Source organism: Chanos chanos, chromosome 12 (genome assembly GCF_902362185.1).
Source record: "Chanos chanos chromosome 12, fChaCha1.1, whole genome shotgun sequence".
NCBI lineage: Eukaryota > Metazoa > Chordata > Actinopteri > Gonorynchiformes > Chanidae > Chanos > Chanos chanos.
The window spans coordinates 21,976,688-21,994,450 of NC_044506.1; the positions used below are offsets into that span (position 1 = coordinate 21,976,688).

The window sequence follows — 17,763 nt, forward strand, 5'->3', positions numbered from 1 at the left end:
AAGGTGGATCAAACCCATGACATACGATTCTCGGAAGTGACGGTGTTTCCTGCTGTTGGTATTTCCTGTAGGGTTTCCCTCACTGGGGGAGAGAACACTGGACCGGTAAAAAGACCACAGACCTTTTAGGCTTCAAATCGGAGAGTGAAGCCTAAAGGGAGTAAAGAGGTGGTTTCGGTCCAACGATTGAAGTTTTCTCATACAGCACCAAGTACTCTCTCTAAACACAAGTAGACGCCGTATTTAGAAGAAATCGCAAGTCATTTGAGGTCTGTCTGAAGTGCTGACGAACTCTTTACTGAGTGGAAGCTGTAGTATAGTACTTAAGCTATCTTTTCGGAGACTTTTGAAGGATTATAGCTGGTTGACAGTTGACAACGGTTACTTCTACAAGAAAACGAAAAATAAAAAGGGACGTGGCTTAATCTTTTTCTGCTGGCACTAGTGGAGGTTTGAAGGACTCTTCGTCAAAGAAGACCCCCCTAAAGCGGCCCGTTTTCAGGGTGGCAAAGCGAGTCGTCTAGAGATTGTGCTTCAGTGGACGACTGTCGAAACCGGAGTGGCAGAGCCTTGAGCCGGTATTAGATCTCTCGGATAGACTCCTGACGGACACCCCATGAATGGAAATCAGTACTACAGGTAGGTTGTCCAGCTGTCATTAATTCGTGTTTAGGTAGAAAATAGTTCCGAGGCTAGTTCGTTAAAAAGTATTTGCTGGATGTAATAGTTGTAGCCCAGCCGTCGCCTTTACTGTATGTGTGTATCTACTGTAATTTTTGGACTGTATGACCAGTGTGAAGTTGATATGTCTTATCGTTTGAATTCCGAGATAAACGTTGACCGTTCAGGTTTAGCAAACAAATTTCTGCGACCGTTGAGGGCTGGGGTTTCGCCGGTTACCAAACGCCATGTGTAGGATCCTGATGCAGTCATTCATTCGACGTCACGTCATTGTTGCTTGGCTGTCACGCACAGGTGTTGCGGCCGTCAGGTGCGCCTCTCATGGAACTGAAGGGGGATGGGGTTTGTCATGACTACCCGTCTGTTAACCAGAATATCACCTTGTTAGCAATCTCAGTCAGGAGAAAAGCCCCGGAATTACGAAGCACCTACGTAAAAACCAATTACAGTAAATCATAGGGGTTTTGCTACACAAAGATAGTATGAAATTTAGATGCCCAGATGATAATTATATTTTTACGGTCTCAAATTATTGTGATGAGAGCATAGGCTTTAGATGTGATAATGGGGTTTATCAAGCAGGAACACACAAAAATTGATTTTTGAAATTGTATAGGCAGACGTTTGGCCGTTAAATGACTGTTGCAGTTAAATAATGTGTTTAAGAAATCTCATTGTTTGCTGCTTGGTAATCCACGTGAAGGATCTATTGTTTAATTTGAGCTCATTGGAGGCGCTCACACTTGTTAGCTGAAAAACTTCCACTTTTGATGACTGTGTGAAGTGGGAGGGGACGCGGAGCCATATTTAGCAAAGTCTCTCAGGAATTTCAGCCGATCCAAGAAAAACGGATTCGCGAGTATTTGTGCATGTGAGAGTGATCAGCTTTGTGGGTGTTGAATCAAGCGTACCGGGTGTTTGACCCCGTCTCAGCCGCTCTGTCTGTTTGTTCGTGTGAACGAAAATAAGACCGTGTATGGAGCTGTGTTCAGACCTGTCCGTGGTGTGAACACAACTACCCTCCCTGTTTCCTGTTAGTAGTCTCCTGGTTGCCATGGAGAGACTGCAGCCACATGGGTGCTGTTGACATGGCAACGGCCCATAGGGGAGTGTTTGAAGCAGCTGGTTTAAGGAACAGGCAGTATAGAGAATACCTCTACTCCCTGTAGTACACAAGCAATCTTTTCATATCTATATCTATATATCTATAGCTTTGCGAATACTGCAGGCACCGTATCAGTAATTCCAGCTCTTTGACAATGAAGGATAATTGTACTTTTTGTGGGAACAGATTTCTTTTTTCGAGCCCAAATCCAGGTTCCCTGATGGTGCCAAGCACCTGTTGGGCATTTGGAAAACAGAGTCAGGTGTGTTTGAGTGGAAGGCAGCACACCCACAGAGTGACCCCTTTGCCTCCTTTACGTTGCTTGTGACCACAAACTCAGACTTGTGAACTGTGCAGTTGCAGGCTTTGTTCTCGACTGTCGATCTGCGCAGATCTGCAGATATTTGAATCCTGCCTGTGCAGTGGACAGTGATCCAGTCTTTTTCCAGTCGCTCTTTTTCACTCTTATACATCAGCTGTCAGGGCCTCAAACCCACAGATCTGAGGTCAGAGGTTGTAGAGCAGCCCAGGGCTGATCAGATAACCCTGACATCAGCGGTATGTCCTCAGAACAGCCCAGTGCCTCTTCATTTTCCTCTGCCCTTACGCTACTCATTGTTCCATTACACTCTCATTAACACTGCACCTGCACTAATTTACATTCTGGAAGCTTCCTCTGTATGGCTTACCGTCTAGAGGCGGTGAGGTCCGGTCAGAGGGGAGCAAACTACATTAATACGGCTGTTTTCTCGGACAGAGCGTGTTTTTTGCGTGTTGACAGTGAGGCTTGATCTGTTTAAGGGAAACTACCAAGCGCAGAGAATACAACCCTCCCACCTCTGAGGTAAAAGACCCACGGAGATGACTGACTCAGAGTGTTCTAGAAAACTGCTCGTTCGCTGGCCTGCTGCTGTGAACGTGAGAGAAATCATGAATGTGAGAATATCTAATACAAAACCACTCCTTACTGTGAATGTCCCTAAAATTACATCATGCTTGACTGCCTAGAAAGATGAGCTGTATGATTTCTTCGTAATTATTGAGACATAATTAGGGATCATCCCCAGATTAGTTTGAGACTCAGAAAAAATATTTGAATATTTATCCAAGGAAAGAACTTGTGTGTTTATGTGTTAGATTTTTGTGGAATTCACTTTTTTGTAGGGGAAGGATTGCTGTTTGACATTTGTACTTCCGGACAAATGATTTTCAAAAAATTATGTTTTGACCAATTCACACCTCACTCGTGTATTTTTACGTGTGTACATTTAACAAATAACCACTTTACTGTTATTTTCATAATTGTCACAGTGAACTTTAGCATAAATAAAGAATAAATTATACGTAATCGAGACATTTCCTAGATACAATATTATTACAGAGAGAAAATACAGCATTTTATTCATTTTTAATTGAAGTGTACACACACACATATACAAATTACATCTGGAATTATTGCTTCTTACTTTCAATGTTGGAAATGGGATGAATAGATTTTATTAAAAGTTCTTAAAACAGTTTATTTGAGACTTTTCCCATGTGTTGTGTAAAGACTGGTCTTTTTCATTAACTGATCTTTAGAAATAGGGGGGAAAAAATGTCACATATTATGTAAGAGAATGAGTTGGCTGGCAGAGGAGAAGTCTCAGTTTTACTTTACCAGAGCTGAGAAAGCCCCTCAACTCAACTAAACAAACCACATAATCCCACTCTACAATACTACTGAAGCCTGTTGGTAGGTAGTCTGTCATGTCACTGGAGAGATGACATCTATTCTAATGCCTCTGTTGGATTAACTTTGACATGTAGGTATGGACACAGTTTCTGCCCACAGTTTCTCAGAGGTGCTGTAGAGAGGTAGAGACGAAATGAGGTGGAAAATCTCTCTCTCTCTCTCTCTCTCTCTCTCTCTCTTTCTCTCTCTCTGTGGTTTTGACGTCAGGCGACCTATTGTTATTTCCAGTCAACTAAGACCAGGAGGGTGGCAGGGACATTGGGAGGAAACTGGTTTGGCGTCGTTGCTTGTACAACGCCCACTTCTGTCAGTCAGAGTTTTGTACTGAAAAGATGCTGAATGACTCCTCGGAATCATTCAAAGATTTAATCAAACTGAAAACACAGATTAAATGAACAGTGTCGTGTTCAGTCAGTGTGATTACACTGTGGATAGAATCACTGTTTAGAATGATAGGTTCTTCATGTGTGTTAATGTTTGGTGGATTGGTTTTTTTTTTTTTTGTCTGTTTGTGAGTCATGAGCAGAGACCCCCAGACAGAGAAGTGAGGCTTCATGAGGGATTCTCCCTGTGTCCTCTGGGCTTTCTCACTTTCTTCTCTCACCCTCTATACCTTACACAGCATACATCTTCTTCCCTCTCCTTTTTTTTTCATCTGTGAAAAATAAAACACAGAAGTGACACAACTACGTATGCCCTGAAAATGTTTAACAAAGTCCAACAAGAGGAAATCCTAGGGGTTTTTTTTTAACGTAAATTTCTTTTTCAGGGAACTGTATTGTATTATACTATATGTCTGACAGTTTTCTGTTTCCCTGGAACTTAAACAAAGTCAGGGTAAGTCCATGATGGGAGTTTTTCAAAAGGTTTCAAATAAACGTTCATTGTGGACAATTTAAAAAAAAAAAAAAGTTTTCGGGCATTAGAATCATGATTTATTCCAAGGTGATGCACATTTCAGAGAAACAGAACACAGTGGATTTGGGGCATCAGCCACCCTCACAAGAAACAAGATTACATTGTAAACCTCAGCACATATCAGGAAGAGAACGAGATGGTCACCAAAATGCCAAACCTCTTTCCAAACCAGCCTTTTTATCAGACCTTTAGTAGCGACATTACAGTCATCAGCTGTCTGTGTGTCTGTTGGCTGACTGCAGTCTTTCTTTCTGTCTGTTCGTCTGTCAGTCTGTCTAACACTGGAGCCTCTCTGACTGTTTGTCTGTCACAAATGTAGCCCAGCCAAAACTATTTACTGACAACTGTTTTTCGCTCTTTGTTTTTTCTCTTTTTTATTCATTCATTCATTCATTCTCTCTCTCTCTCTCTCTCTCTCTCTCTCTCTCTCTCTCTCACTCTCACACACACTCTCTCTCTCTCTCTGACGTGTGTGTGTATGTGTGTGTGTGTGTGTGTGTGTTTGTGTGCGTAGGAGCAGTCGGGGCTCAGCCCCTGTTTACCATACCGCGGAGGCCTGGCTATGGCACCATGGGAAAGGCCATCAAGCTGCTGGCCAACTGCTTCCAGGTGGACATCCCCAAGATCGATGTCTACCTGTACGAGGTGGATATCAAGCCTGACAAGTGCCCGCGGAGAGTCAACAGGTATGCTCACGGCTTCACGACAATATTTCACTTCTCTGAAATCCTGAACTGTAAAGTCATTGTATTATATTTAAAAAAAAAAAACATGAATAAGAGTTTAAAGCTTGAAACAGGCTATGAAACTGAGTGCAAAAACACCGAAGCCACTGTGTTTTAGTCACGCAACCACATTCTGTCCATGGGAAAGTATGAAGCTATGGAGAACACTGGCCTTTGGTTCTGATGTAGCCCTAGTCTAATGTGAGTTCATTATAAGACATGGCATGAGGTAAGGGATAATGTATAGTCCACCGGTCATTATTGGAAAATAAATCCCGATGTCATGAACAGGACCCCGACATGCAGCGGACTATGCATTATCCTGCTTTTTATATGGTTACTTGCCAAAATGATAAAAGAAACTTCACACAGTGTTTAATTTTATTGATTTTATGGCCATTTCGTGGCTTCCGCTGCGAAAAATAGACCTTCTAAAGTTGCAGGTGTTGTGTAGCAACGTGTTAGGCTGCCTGCAAACTCGTCAACTTGTTGCAGATTAATAGGCTAAGCATTCTTTTTATTGACATGAAATTGAATGTTTCCATTAATCTTAATAAAATCTTCCATGTTATTCATCGTTTATCATTTTGTTGCACAAGGTGTCGCCAAATCGCTACTGTAACAAGGGCCGCTATTGTCAGATACAAATTGCCATAAATTTCCGTCACAGTGAGTGAACGGACTACTTGCAGAGTGATATGAAAGATATGAATCAGAAGCACAAAACTTGCTGCCAGTGGCAACGGTCATTCAGCGGTCATTTTCAGCGGTCATTACTAAGAAATATTGGACCTCCGAACGTTGAGATGGCCCATTCAATTCAGTGGCGCTTTCTGCAGCATTCTGAGGAACCGTATAATAAGAAGAATAAAGATTAATGCATAACTGACCGGGGCTCTGGACGGGGTGTGTCCTGTGTCCTGTAGGGAGGTGGTGGACTCCATGGTGCAGCATTTCAAAGTGACCATCTTTGGGGACCGCAGACCTGTCTATGATGGCAAGAGGAGTCTTTACACTGCTCATCCTCTACCAGTGGCCGCTGCCGGGGTGAGGCCTGCATACACACACACACACACACACACACTCACACACACACACAGAGCTGAAACTTGGTCGCATAAAAGCACGTACGCACACATAGACCTGAAACATGTTCACATAAAAGCACACACACTCACACACACACACACACACACACAACCTCACACACAGAGCTGAAACTTGGTCGCATAAAAGCACGTACGCACACATAGACCTGAAACATGTTCACATAAAAGCACACACACTCACACACACACACACACACACACACACACACAGACCTGAAACACACACATGGACTAACACTGACTCCACTTCACGGTATAGGTGGATTTGGACGTGACGTTACCAGGCGAGGGGGGAAAAGACCGCCCCTTTAAAGTCTCCATGAAGTTTCTGTCCCTGGTCAGCTGGCACATGCTACATGAAGTGCTGACTGGGCGGAGTGTGCCTGACCCCCTGCAGCTGGATAAGCCAATCAACACCAACCCTGTTCACGCCGTGGACGTAGTCCTGCGCCACCTGCCCTCCATGAGGTGGGTGTGTGACGGTGCTCTGAGTAAATCACATGACAGCTGCATCAGTCCTCAGCTGCTCTCCGCTCTTCGGCCAGTCTCACCACGTGTGTGTGTTTGACTGCTATGTGAAGCGGTTCTCTGCGATACGATGCAGGTTCATGAATACAATTGTGTTTGCTTTCTCTTTCTCTCTCTCTCTCTCTCTCTCTTTCTCTCTCTCTCTCTCTCTGTAGGTACACGCCAGTGGGTCGGTCCTTTTTCTCCTCGCCGGAAGGATACGACCATCCGCTGGGCGGTGGCAGGGAGGTATGGTTTGGATTCCACCAATCAGTGCGGCCTGCCATGTGGAAGATGATGCTTAACATTGATGGTCAGTACCAGGAGAGGGCGCCGTAGACACCTCATTTTGACCTTGATCAATCCTACACTCTCGTGGACTGTTGAGGGCTTGTGTGGCTATTCATAGATTATAATGGTTACAGATGTCACAGTGACCTTCTCCCTGTGAATTTTGAGTGCAAGCAAAGGCCCACTGTGAAATTAACTGGAATTTGATGTTGCTCCACTTTATCCCAGTCTTTCCCAGTCCAACAAGACGGCTCATTTTACATGTGTCCCAGCTCTGACACAGCTCACCAAGTAGTTAGTTCCCAAACCCTTGATTAGCTGGATCAGGTGTGTCGGGGCAGGCAGAGACCTGGACTTTACAGAGCTGTAGGTCTTCCAGGAGCATGACTGGGAAACGCTGTTTCAGAAACACAGAATACTTTACACCCTTTCTGTGCAGAGGCCTTTCATGGGCCAGTCAGATGTGCTTGTTTACCGCTGGACCAAACCCCCTGACGCGCTATGGCTGTCCTCCTTTCATTACAAAACCGGACGTTGGTTCTGTTTGATCTCCCTTTCCAGTGTCAGCCACTGCGTTCTACAAGGCCCAGCCCGTGATCCAGTTCATGTGTGAGGTTCTGGACATCCACAACATCGACGAGCAGCCTCGTCCACTCACCGACTCCCACCGAGTCAAATTCACCAAAGAGATTAAAGGTAAACTCAGCCACACCGACTCCCACCGAGTCAAATTCACCAAAGAGATTAAAGGTAAACTCAGCCACACCGAGTCAAATTCACCAAAGAGATTAAAGGTAAACTCAGCCACACCGAGTCAAATTCACCAAAGAGATTAAAGGTAAACTCAGCCTCACCGAGTCAAATTCACCAAAGAGATTAAAGGTAAACTCAGCCACACCAAGTCAAATTCACCAAAGAGATTAAAGGTAAACTCAGCCACACCGAGTCAAATTCACCAAAGAGATTAAAGGTAAACTCAGCCACACCGAGTCAAATTCACCAAAGAGATTAAAGGTAAACTCAGCCACACCGAGTCAAATTCACCAAAGAGATTAAAGGTAAAGTCAGCCACACCGAGTCAAATTCACCAAAGAGATTAAAGGTAAACTCAGCCACACCGAGTCAAATTCACCAAAGAGATTAAAGGTAAACTCAGCCACACCGAGTCAAATTCACCAAAGAGATTAAAGGTAAACTCAACCACACCGAGTCAAATTCACCAAAGAGATTAAAGGTAAACTCAGCCACACCGAGTCAAATTCACCAAAGAGATTATAGGTAAACTCACCCACTCACCGACTCCCACCGGGTCAGATTCACCAAAGAGTAGAGCTGTAACAGTTTCAAATGCTGCTATACAAATAATTGCGATCAACAGTATAATTGTCTCTTTCACTCAAATTAAAAAAAAAATTATTCATTATTTTTCAAACAAAATAAAATTTTAAATGAATCCCAGGATATATCTTTTGGTTATTTCACTGTCATGTGACCCAGACAATGTAATAACACAAGTACACAGCCTATGAAGCAAACCACGCCTCCCCATTATCATAAAACATTGTATTTTTTGCTTGACAGCAGGCTGACAGTCTAATCCCTCCAGCCCTCTACTCCCAAAATGACCAGCTGTCCAATCGTAGTTTAGCTGAACTCGGGTGGGCTTGCAGACTCCCCACATTTTGACTGAACCAACGGGACAGTGTCAAGCGATTTTTTTTTTACCAACACTAAACGAAAACTCAGTGAACACTAAACGAAAAACAGTGAAAATCAAACGTGTATCGGTTTCATGTTATTGTCATTTTTTAAAGCTGCAACAGCACTCCTCACGTAACTGCCCAACTGTTTGGATTTTTAGCGTTCGAAAGCCGACTTGACTTCGCAACTGTTGTGGCCTTCACGTTTTATCGGAAATATCGTAATTCCAAGTTCCGAGCACATGAATGGTCAAACAAAGTCGTAATTACTAGTGGGAAACTCGATTTTTTCACAGATACTCAAGTTGCCGGGTTGTAACGTAGAGAGGGCGTGGCACTAACAAACATAGCGCAAGGCATCAGTTGATGGTAAGAATTAATATATTTAACGCCGTCGTGTTGCACGTTAAATGTGTGTATGACAATGCTTCAACACAGTTCGTTTCATAACCAGAAAGTTACATTGATTTGAACGTGATTTCCGAACCTCCGTTTGTGGTTATTGAATTAATTTAACGTAAGTAATTAATCGTGCTAATTTTATCTTAAGGCCTAAATGCTACATCTGATTCGCATTCTCTCCTCTTCATTCTGTCGCTGTCGCCCAAGACTGCTTTGTTCTATTTTATTTTTTTGAGAAAACATCAGCCATAAAAACAATGTTTTTAGACAGGTCGTCCATTTTTGAAAGCTGCTTCCTTGTTTTTGCTAGATTTCCGGCGACGGACTTGAATGCGTTACAAACTGCCCACTAATTACGATTTCCGAACTCGGAGGTAGGACAAGCACTTGAAGGCGGCATGTAAATCAGTGCGGGCGGGGCGTCCTCTGATAGGATAGCTACTGTTCTGTCGCGCTAACAGGGTGCACGCGGGCATTGGAGACGTGTTTGATGGATGCAAACAAAAGCATGACCTTGCTTTGACCCATCTGAAAAATTGCTTTAACCGCGGTTCAACAAAGAAACCGCGATCACGTCAAAAATCGCGTTTAGACTTTCACAGAATTATGAAATTGTTACAGGCCTGCTAAAGAGATTAAAGGTAAACTCGGCCACACCCTGACAGCCTTCCACTGGCTGCTGCCAAGTCATACTTATTAAATAATTAAATTTAATTGCTAATTTTCCAGTGTCGATTTATTCATGCTTTTGTAACTATAGGATCGTGAGTACTCGTATATGAAGTTGTGTTTTTTATTTGAAGTGTAGTTTTACTTTCATTTACTTTCTCTCTTTCTGTCTTGTTTATATACCCATTTGTTTGTGAGTTGTCTTGGATAAGAGTCAGTTATGAGAGATGAGAGTATTTGTGGTGGTCTGAACAGTGTAGTCCTGCACTGCGTAGTTCTGTATGGTTGAATGCGATGTGTGTATTAAAGCCCCAGTAGTACTGTGAGTATTCGCATACATTCCAGGGCTACTGTGAGTATTCGCATACATTCCAGGGCTACTGTGAGTATTCGCATACATTCCAGGGCTACTGTGAGTATTCGCATACATTCCAGTGGTACTGTGAGTATTCGCATAGATTCCAGTGGTACTGTGAGTATTCGCATAGATTCCAGTGGTACTGTGAGTATTCGCATTGATTCCAGTGGTACTGTGAGTATTCGCATTGATTCCAGTGGTACTGTGAGTATTCGCATAGATTCCAGTGGTACTGTGAGTAGTCACGTAGGTTTGAACTCTTTGCTCAGGTCTGAAGGTGGAGGTGACACACTGCGGCACGATGCGGAGGAAGTACAGAGTGTGTAACGTCACACGCCGGCCTGCCAGCCACCAAACGTAAGGGCCAACGGCAAACCTTTCTGTAAATATCTTTGACCAGCTTTCATAAAGAATTATACCCTGTGGATGTTTGCCATGAACTGACAGCTGTGCTGGCCCTTTTTCCTATTTGTAATAATGCGTATTTCTGATCACCCTCCATCCTCTCTCTCTCTCTCTCTCCCTCTCTCTCTCTCTCTCTCTCTCTCTCTCTCCCTCTCTCTCTCTCTCTCTCTCACTCAGGTTCCCCTTACAGCTGGAGAATGGGCAGACAGTGGAGCGGACGGTGGCTCAGTACTTTAGAGAGAAGTACAGTCTTCAGCTGAAGTATCCCCATTTGCCATGCCTGCAGGTGGGCCAGGAACAGAAACACACCTACCTGCCTCTGGAGGTGAGCCCCAGGCCCTGAGCATGTGTAAACCACGCGCGCCCCACAGCACCATGGCCCCGCACTGACACGCCTGTCTGTGTAATTAACCCCACATTACCTGAGACAGACCACTGGGCTGTGCCCGTATGCCTACTCAAAGAGTTCACTAATGATGATGAACTTACATGGCAACGTGCTGCTTGTGTGTGCGTGTGCGTGTGCGTGTGTGTGTGTGTGTGTGTGTGTGTGTGCGTGTGCATGTGTATGTGTGCGTGTGCATGTGTATGTGTGCGCGTGCTGTTTGTGTGTGCGTGTGCGTGTGTGTGTGTGCGTGTATGTGTGCGTGCTGTTTGTGTTCACGTGTGTGTGCGTGCGTGTGGGTGTGCGTCCTGTTTGTGTGTGCGTGTGTGTATGTGTGCGTCCTGTTTGTGTGTGCATGTGTGTGTGCGTGTATGTGTGCGTGTTGTTTGTGTTTGCGTGTGTGTGTGTGTGCGTGCGTGCATGTGCTGTTTGTGTGTGTGTATGTGCGTGTACGTGTACGTGCTGTTTGTGTGCGTGCGTGTGTGTGTATGTATGTGTCCTGTTTGTGTGTGCGTGTATGTGTGCGTGTTGTTTGTGTGTGCGTGCGTGTGCGTGCGTGTGTGTGTGTGTCTTAACATCTTATCTGTCACTTTTTTATTTCTTTGCCTGTCTTTTTGTCGTTCTGTACATTCTTCTCTCTCATTCTGTCACTCCCACTCCTTTATTTTTCATTTGTCCTTTTTCCTGTTCGTTCTGTGTTCTGGCTTTTCACTCTGGACCTTTTCCTAAATCTCTGACATTTAACCATCATTAAACTGAGCTGAGTGGTGTTCAGCTGCACCATTACTCTCTGACCTGCTGACCTGCTAACCTGACTCTACTCTCTCAGGTGTGTAACATAGTGCCCGGCCAGCGATGCATTAAAAAACTGACGGATAACCAGACTTCCACCATGATCAAAGCCACTGCACGCTCTGCCCCAGACAGACAAGAGGAGATCAGCAGACTGGTGAGTGGCTCCCCCTGGTGGGCTGGATAAAACACTGCATTTTTTCATTTAAGACATGCTCATGTCTCTCAGGGAGTAGTTTCACTGGAGAATAATAATCAGTTGAAAGTGCATCAGGCCTGCTGTTCGTTAAAGCATCGCAAAGTAGAAAATCTGACTAAATGAACTAATCAAAAAAAAAAAACTAACTCCGAGTTTACTATGGTGATGTAATTTTCTTCGAACGTCTCGTGTAGTTCATAAATATTCCTACAGGAATGTGGGCATAAATACCTATATTTATACTGCGTCACTGTCTCTCTCTCACACACACACACGCAGGTGCGCAGTGCTAACTACGACGCGGACCCGTTCGTGCAGGAGTTCCAGTTCCGTGTGCGTGACGAGATGGCGGAGGTGACGGGGCGGGTCTTGCCGGCGCCCATGCTACAGTATGGCGGGCGGGTGAGCTCTGAACCCTATATGGTAACCCTTCACGACCTCCAACCACGTCGCCCGTCCGTGTGTGTCCCCGCCCCCTTCCCCTCTCACACTGATGCTAATCAGCAGTGCCCAGAAAACCGGCACACAGCCACATCTAATTGGCTGTGTTTTTTTACTGCAAACCCATGTTTGTCTGAGTGATTTTTTTCTGCGTGTGTGTTAGGTTTTAAGTCTTGAAAAGCCTTGACTGGTGATTCTAAAAAAAGGACAGTTTTGCTCCAAAGTATAGCAAGACGCAGAATGCTTCAGGTTGTCATGTAACTCTGTCTTGCGCTATAGTGGTTTTCAGGACTTAAGACCTAACAGGGTTTAAATGGAGTGTTACTACTCACAGTAAAGCTTTAACATACAACAAATCTGACACATCACTCTACAATATTATGCCCCTGATAAAGATGATATTAGTATTATTATCATTATTATTATTATTATCATTATTATTACTGCTGTTGTTGCTGTTGTTTTATTCAATTTTATTGGATTCTGTATACATTTTAATTTTGGGACGGGGGGCTAGAAATCCATTTATACACGACTCTGTGATGGCGATTTCAGACAAAATTATTTTAATTATTCTAATATTCCTAATATAAAATAAGTCTGGGTATTTAAATTATCATTATAATCTGAAGGCCTTTTCCGCACTAGGCATCTGCATTGTGCTCCTCTGAGAGAGTATCTTCTTTTACTGGGGTATAAGAGCAAAGTAACACACGTAGAGACTTCACACAGTATGTAAGAGGAGTAAAGCTCTGTAACCGTGGTAACTGTATGGTGTAGAGGAGTAAAGCTTTGTAACCGTGGTAACTGTGAGGTGTGCAGCAGCAAACCTCAGGTTTACGGACAGTCGTGGTCACCGAGTGCCATTCCGTGTTCTTTGCTGTGGTCTCAGGAGATTCTAACCATGCTCTTTTCCTACATAAACACACAGACATCACACAGAGGCCAGTCCAGTCTTTCTCTCCAGTCTGAGGTTACACTGAAACTACACCTCTTACCATGTGTTTTACTGTCAGCTCTGAGTCTTATGTTTGCAAACACACAGACAAAGACAGCCAGGATACCTCATAGTCCTGGCTGATAGACAGATCAGGAACATGAGTGTAAAAAACTGTTTTCCCCTTTTTTCTTTCTCATATATGAATGCACTCTTTTTGGAAGCAGTTTCACTATTTTAGGGAAACATTTACTTCTGATGTGTTTATTCCATCAAGTAATGTAGAATATGTTACACATTAGACATGTTCTACATATTCTATCCACAACTGTTTCTTTTTCATATCTTGGTTTTGGCTGTCTTTATCAAGGGCGTGATTATTTGTGCAAGGGTGTCCTCTTTGTGAGGGTTTTGTGGTAGAAGATGGGTTTATTTTATTATGATGAACTTATCATAGGATAGCAAAAGTTCAGTGAATGTGACTGTGTGTTTCTGTCATGGCTTGTTTCTGTGTAAGTGTGTGTGTGTGTGTGTGTGTGTGTGTAAGCATGTGTGTGTGATGACCCGTGCTCTGTCTGTGTGTGTGTGTGTGTGTGTGTGTGTAAGCATGTGTGTGATGACCCGTGCTCTGTCTGTGTGTGTGTGTGTGTGTGTGTTTGTGTGTGTGTGTGTGTGTGTGTGTAAGCATGTGTGTGTGTGATGACCCGTGCTCTGTCTGTGTGTGTGTGTGTCTGTGTCTTTGTGTGTGTGTGTGTGTAAGTGTGTGTCTGTGTGTGTGTGTGTGATGACCCGTGCTCTGTCTGTGTGTGTGTGTGTGTGTGTGTGTGTGTGTGTGTGTGTGTGTGTGTGTGTGTGTGATGACCCGTGCTCTATGCGTGTGTGTGTGTCTGTGTGTGTGTGTGTGTGTCTGTGTGTGTGTGTGTGTGTGTGTGTGTGTGTGATGACCCGTGCTCTGTCTGTGTCTGTGTCTGTGTGTGTGTGTGTGTGTGTGTGTGTGTGTGATGACCCGTGCTCTGTCTGTCTGTGTGTGTGTGTGTGTGTGTGTGTGTGTGTGTGTGTGTGTGTGTGTGTGTGTGATGACCCGTGCTCTGTCTGCGTGTGTTGTAGAACCGTACGGTTGCCACCCCGAGTCATGGCGTGTGGGACATGAGAGGGAAACAGTTCCACACCGGAGTGGAGATCAAAGTGTGGGCCATTGCCTGTTTCGCCACACAGAGACAGTGCAGAGAAGAAATGCTTAAGTGAGTCTGATGTTCTTTTACCCATCCTCTCATTCATCCATTCATTCATCCATTCTTCCGTTTTCCCTCTATAGGTATACTTTCTCAATCTCCACACACTGCCTAATACCTACAGTAATATCTCTCTCTCTCTCTCTCTCTCTCTCTCTCTCTCTCTCTCTTTCTCTCTCTCTCTGAAGGAGCTTTACTGATCAGTTGCGTAAGATCTCAAAGGATGCGGGAATGCCCATTCAAGGTCAGCCGTGTTTCTGTAAATATGCCCAGGGTGCGGACAGTGTGGAGCCCATGTTCAGACACCTGAAGAACACCTACAACGGCCTACAGCTCATCATCGTCATCCTTCCCGGGAAGACTCCTGTCTACGGTAAACACCCCTCCAGCACAAACACACACACACACACACACACACACACACACACACACACACACACACACTGTCGCCTGGCTGAACACAGCCCAGTCGTCACACACACTGTTGTTGGACTCTCAGTCTACTTGTGTCTGTGTGTGAACTCCGGTCTCTCTCTCTCTCTGTCTCTGTCTGTGTCTTTGTGTAGCGGAGGTGAAGCGTGTTGGCGACACCCTACTGGGCATGGCCACACAGTGTGTTCAGGTGAAGAACGTGGTGAAGACATCGCCTCAAACCCTCTCCAATCTCTGCCTCAAAATTAATGTGAAACTAGGCGGCATCAATAATATTCTGGTCCCACACCAGCGGTAAGATGCCACACAACCGCTCCATCTCATACAGTCACAGCTCAACCACTCCATCTCATACAGTCACAGTTCAGCCACTCCATCTCATACAGTCACAGCCTAACCGCTCCATCTCATACAGTCACAGCCCAGCCACTCCATCTCATACAGTCACAGCCTAACCACTCCATCTCATACAGTAACAGCCCAACCACTCCATCTCATACTGTAACAGCCCAACCACTCCATCTCATACAGTCACAGCCTAACCACTCCATCTCATACAGTAACAGCCCAACCACTCCATCTCATACAGTAACAGCCCAACCACTCCATCTCATACAGTAACAGTTCAGCCACTCCATCTCATACAGTCACAGTTCAGCCACTCCATCTCATACAGTCACAGCCCAGCCACTCCATCTCATACAGTAACAGCTCAACCACTCCATCTCATACAGTCACAGCCCAACCACTCCATCTCATACAGTCACAGTTCAGCCACTCCATCTCATACAGTAACAGCCCAACCACTCCATCTCATACAGTCACAGTTCAGCCACTCCATCTCATACAGTAACAGTTCAGCCACTCCATCTCATACTGTAACAGCCCAACCACTCCATCTCATACAGTAACAGCCCAACCACTCCATCTCATACTGTAACAGCCCAACCACTCCATCTCATACTGTAACAGCTCAACCACTCCATCTCATACAGTCACAGTTCAGCCACTCCATCTCATACTGTAACAGCCCAACCACTCCATCTCATACTGTAACAGCCCAACCACTCCATCTCATACTGTAACAGCTCAACCACTCCATCTCATACAGTCACAGTTCAGCCACTCCATCTCATACAGTAACAGCCCAACCGCTCCATCTCATACAGTCACAGTTCAGCCACTCCATCTCATACAGTAACAGCCCAACCACTCCATCTCATACAGTCACAGCCCAGCCACTCCATCTCATACAGTCACAGTTCAGCCACTCCATCTCATACAGTAACAGCTCAACCACTCCATCTCATACAGTAACAGCCCAACCACTCCATCTCATACTGTAACAGCTCAACCACTCCATCTCATACAGTAACAGCCCAACCACTCCATCTCATACAGTCACAGCCCAGCCACTCCATCTCATACAGTCACAGTTCAGCCACTCCATCTCATACAGTCACAGCACCATCTCCTAAGATTTTTTTTTGCCTAATAACTTACAGAAACACAAACTTAACTTTATTTCTCTCACTATCATTTCTATTGTTTTTTCTGCTTGTATTTTTTACTTTCATTTGTTTTGTTGTTTCTTTGAGTCTTACCTCTTCTCTTTTTCTTTCTTTTTTCCTGTCTTTCGTTGTCTCTCTTTCTCTCTCAGTCCGTCTGTTTTCCAGCAGCCTGTAATTTTCCTGGGTGCTGATGTCACGCATCCTCCTGCTGGAGATGGAAAGAAGCCATCCATCGCTGCGGTGAGATCCTCTGCTCTTCACAGTTTCCCTCTCTCAACATCTGTCATTGCTTTCAGTCTGTTATTCAGCGCGCACACACACACACACACACACACACACACACACTCTAACACAGGCACTCTCACATACATACACACACACTTCCCTCGCTCTCTCTCTCTCTCTCTCTCTCTCTCTCTCTCCCCCTCCCCCTCTCTCTCACGCACACACATACACTGTCACACACACAGTCACACTCACACACACACACTAGCTGTTAGTTCAGCTCTCTTTAATGACCTGCCTAGCGCCCTCTTTGATTCTTCCCTTCTCTCTCTCTCTCTCTCTCTCTCTCTCTCTCTCTCTCTCTCTCTCTCTCTCTCTCTCTCTCTGTGTGTTTATCTCTCTGTCTCTGTATTTCTGTGTGTGTAGGTGGTGGGCAGTATGGATGCCCATCCCAGTAGGTACTGTGCCACAGTGAGGGTGCAGAGGCCCAGACAGGAGGTCATTCAGGATCTGGCCTCCATGGTGCGGGAACTCCTCATCCAGTTCTACAAATCCACACGATACAAACCCACCAGGATTATCTTCTACAGGGACGGCGTGTCTGAGGGACAGTTCAGACAGGTCCGACCGGTACTCCTTCATTTCCTACTTCACTTATGTGGTGATCTGTCTGCCAGAAGCACCAGTACACCAGTCTCCACTGGGAACGGCCCACTGTTTGAAGTGGGTTTTGGTCTGTGTCTGTGACCGCTATATGAAGAGTAATGCACAGAGAATTCTGTCTCTATTCCAAACAAATACCAAATGTGTTCGAATGCACAACTCAGTACGGCCTGCGACTAATTCTCCATCTCCTTCCTTATTCCTAATCAGTACAACAAAGACATGTGAACGTGTAGGAATAATGTCCCTGTGGAGACAGCTGTTGATTGGCCATTTTCAACTCAGTCTCTTTACACTGCTTATATTATGCCTGCACATGTCAGTGAGACGAAAAAATCGCT

The 17,763-nt window shown here is 44.8% G+C and overlaps 1 protein-coding gene across 1 annotated transcript in view; it reads left to right on the forward strand.

Moving 5' to 3' along the window:
* The first annotated feature begins 547 nt into the window (after window positions 1-547).
* Window positions 548-17,763, forward strand: part of ago3b (argonaute RISC catalytic component 3b) — a 19,462-nt gene continuing 2,246 nt past the window's right edge. The window contains exons 1-15 of the mRNA XM_030788702.1: window positions 548-639; window positions 4,954-5,125; window positions 6,091-6,211; window positions 6,533-6,741; window positions 6,957-7,093; window positions 7,633-7,767; window positions 10,470-10,557; window positions 10,783-10,930; window positions 11,820-11,939; window positions 12,261-12,383; window positions 14,467-14,600; window positions 14,780-14,964; window positions 15,158-15,317; window positions 16,684-16,774; window positions 17,186-17,380. Coding sequence (XP_030644562.1) covers window positions 621-639; window positions 4,954-5,125; window positions 6,091-6,211; window positions 6,533-6,741; window positions 6,957-7,093; window positions 7,633-7,767; window positions 10,470-10,557; window positions 10,783-10,930; window positions 11,820-11,939; window positions 12,261-12,383; window positions 14,467-14,600; window positions 14,780-14,964; window positions 15,158-15,317; window positions 16,684-16,774; window positions 17,186-17,380 — 2,037 coding nt within the window. The 5' untranslated portion in view covers window positions 548-620. The remainder of the gene's footprint in view (window positions 640-4,953; window positions 5,126-6,090; window positions 6,212-6,532; window positions 6,742-6,956; window positions 7,094-7,632; window positions 7,768-10,469; window positions 10,558-10,782; window positions 10,931-11,819; window positions 11,940-12,260; window positions 12,384-14,466; window positions 14,601-14,779; window positions 14,965-15,157; window positions 15,318-16,683; window positions 16,775-17,185; window positions 17,381-17,763) is intronic.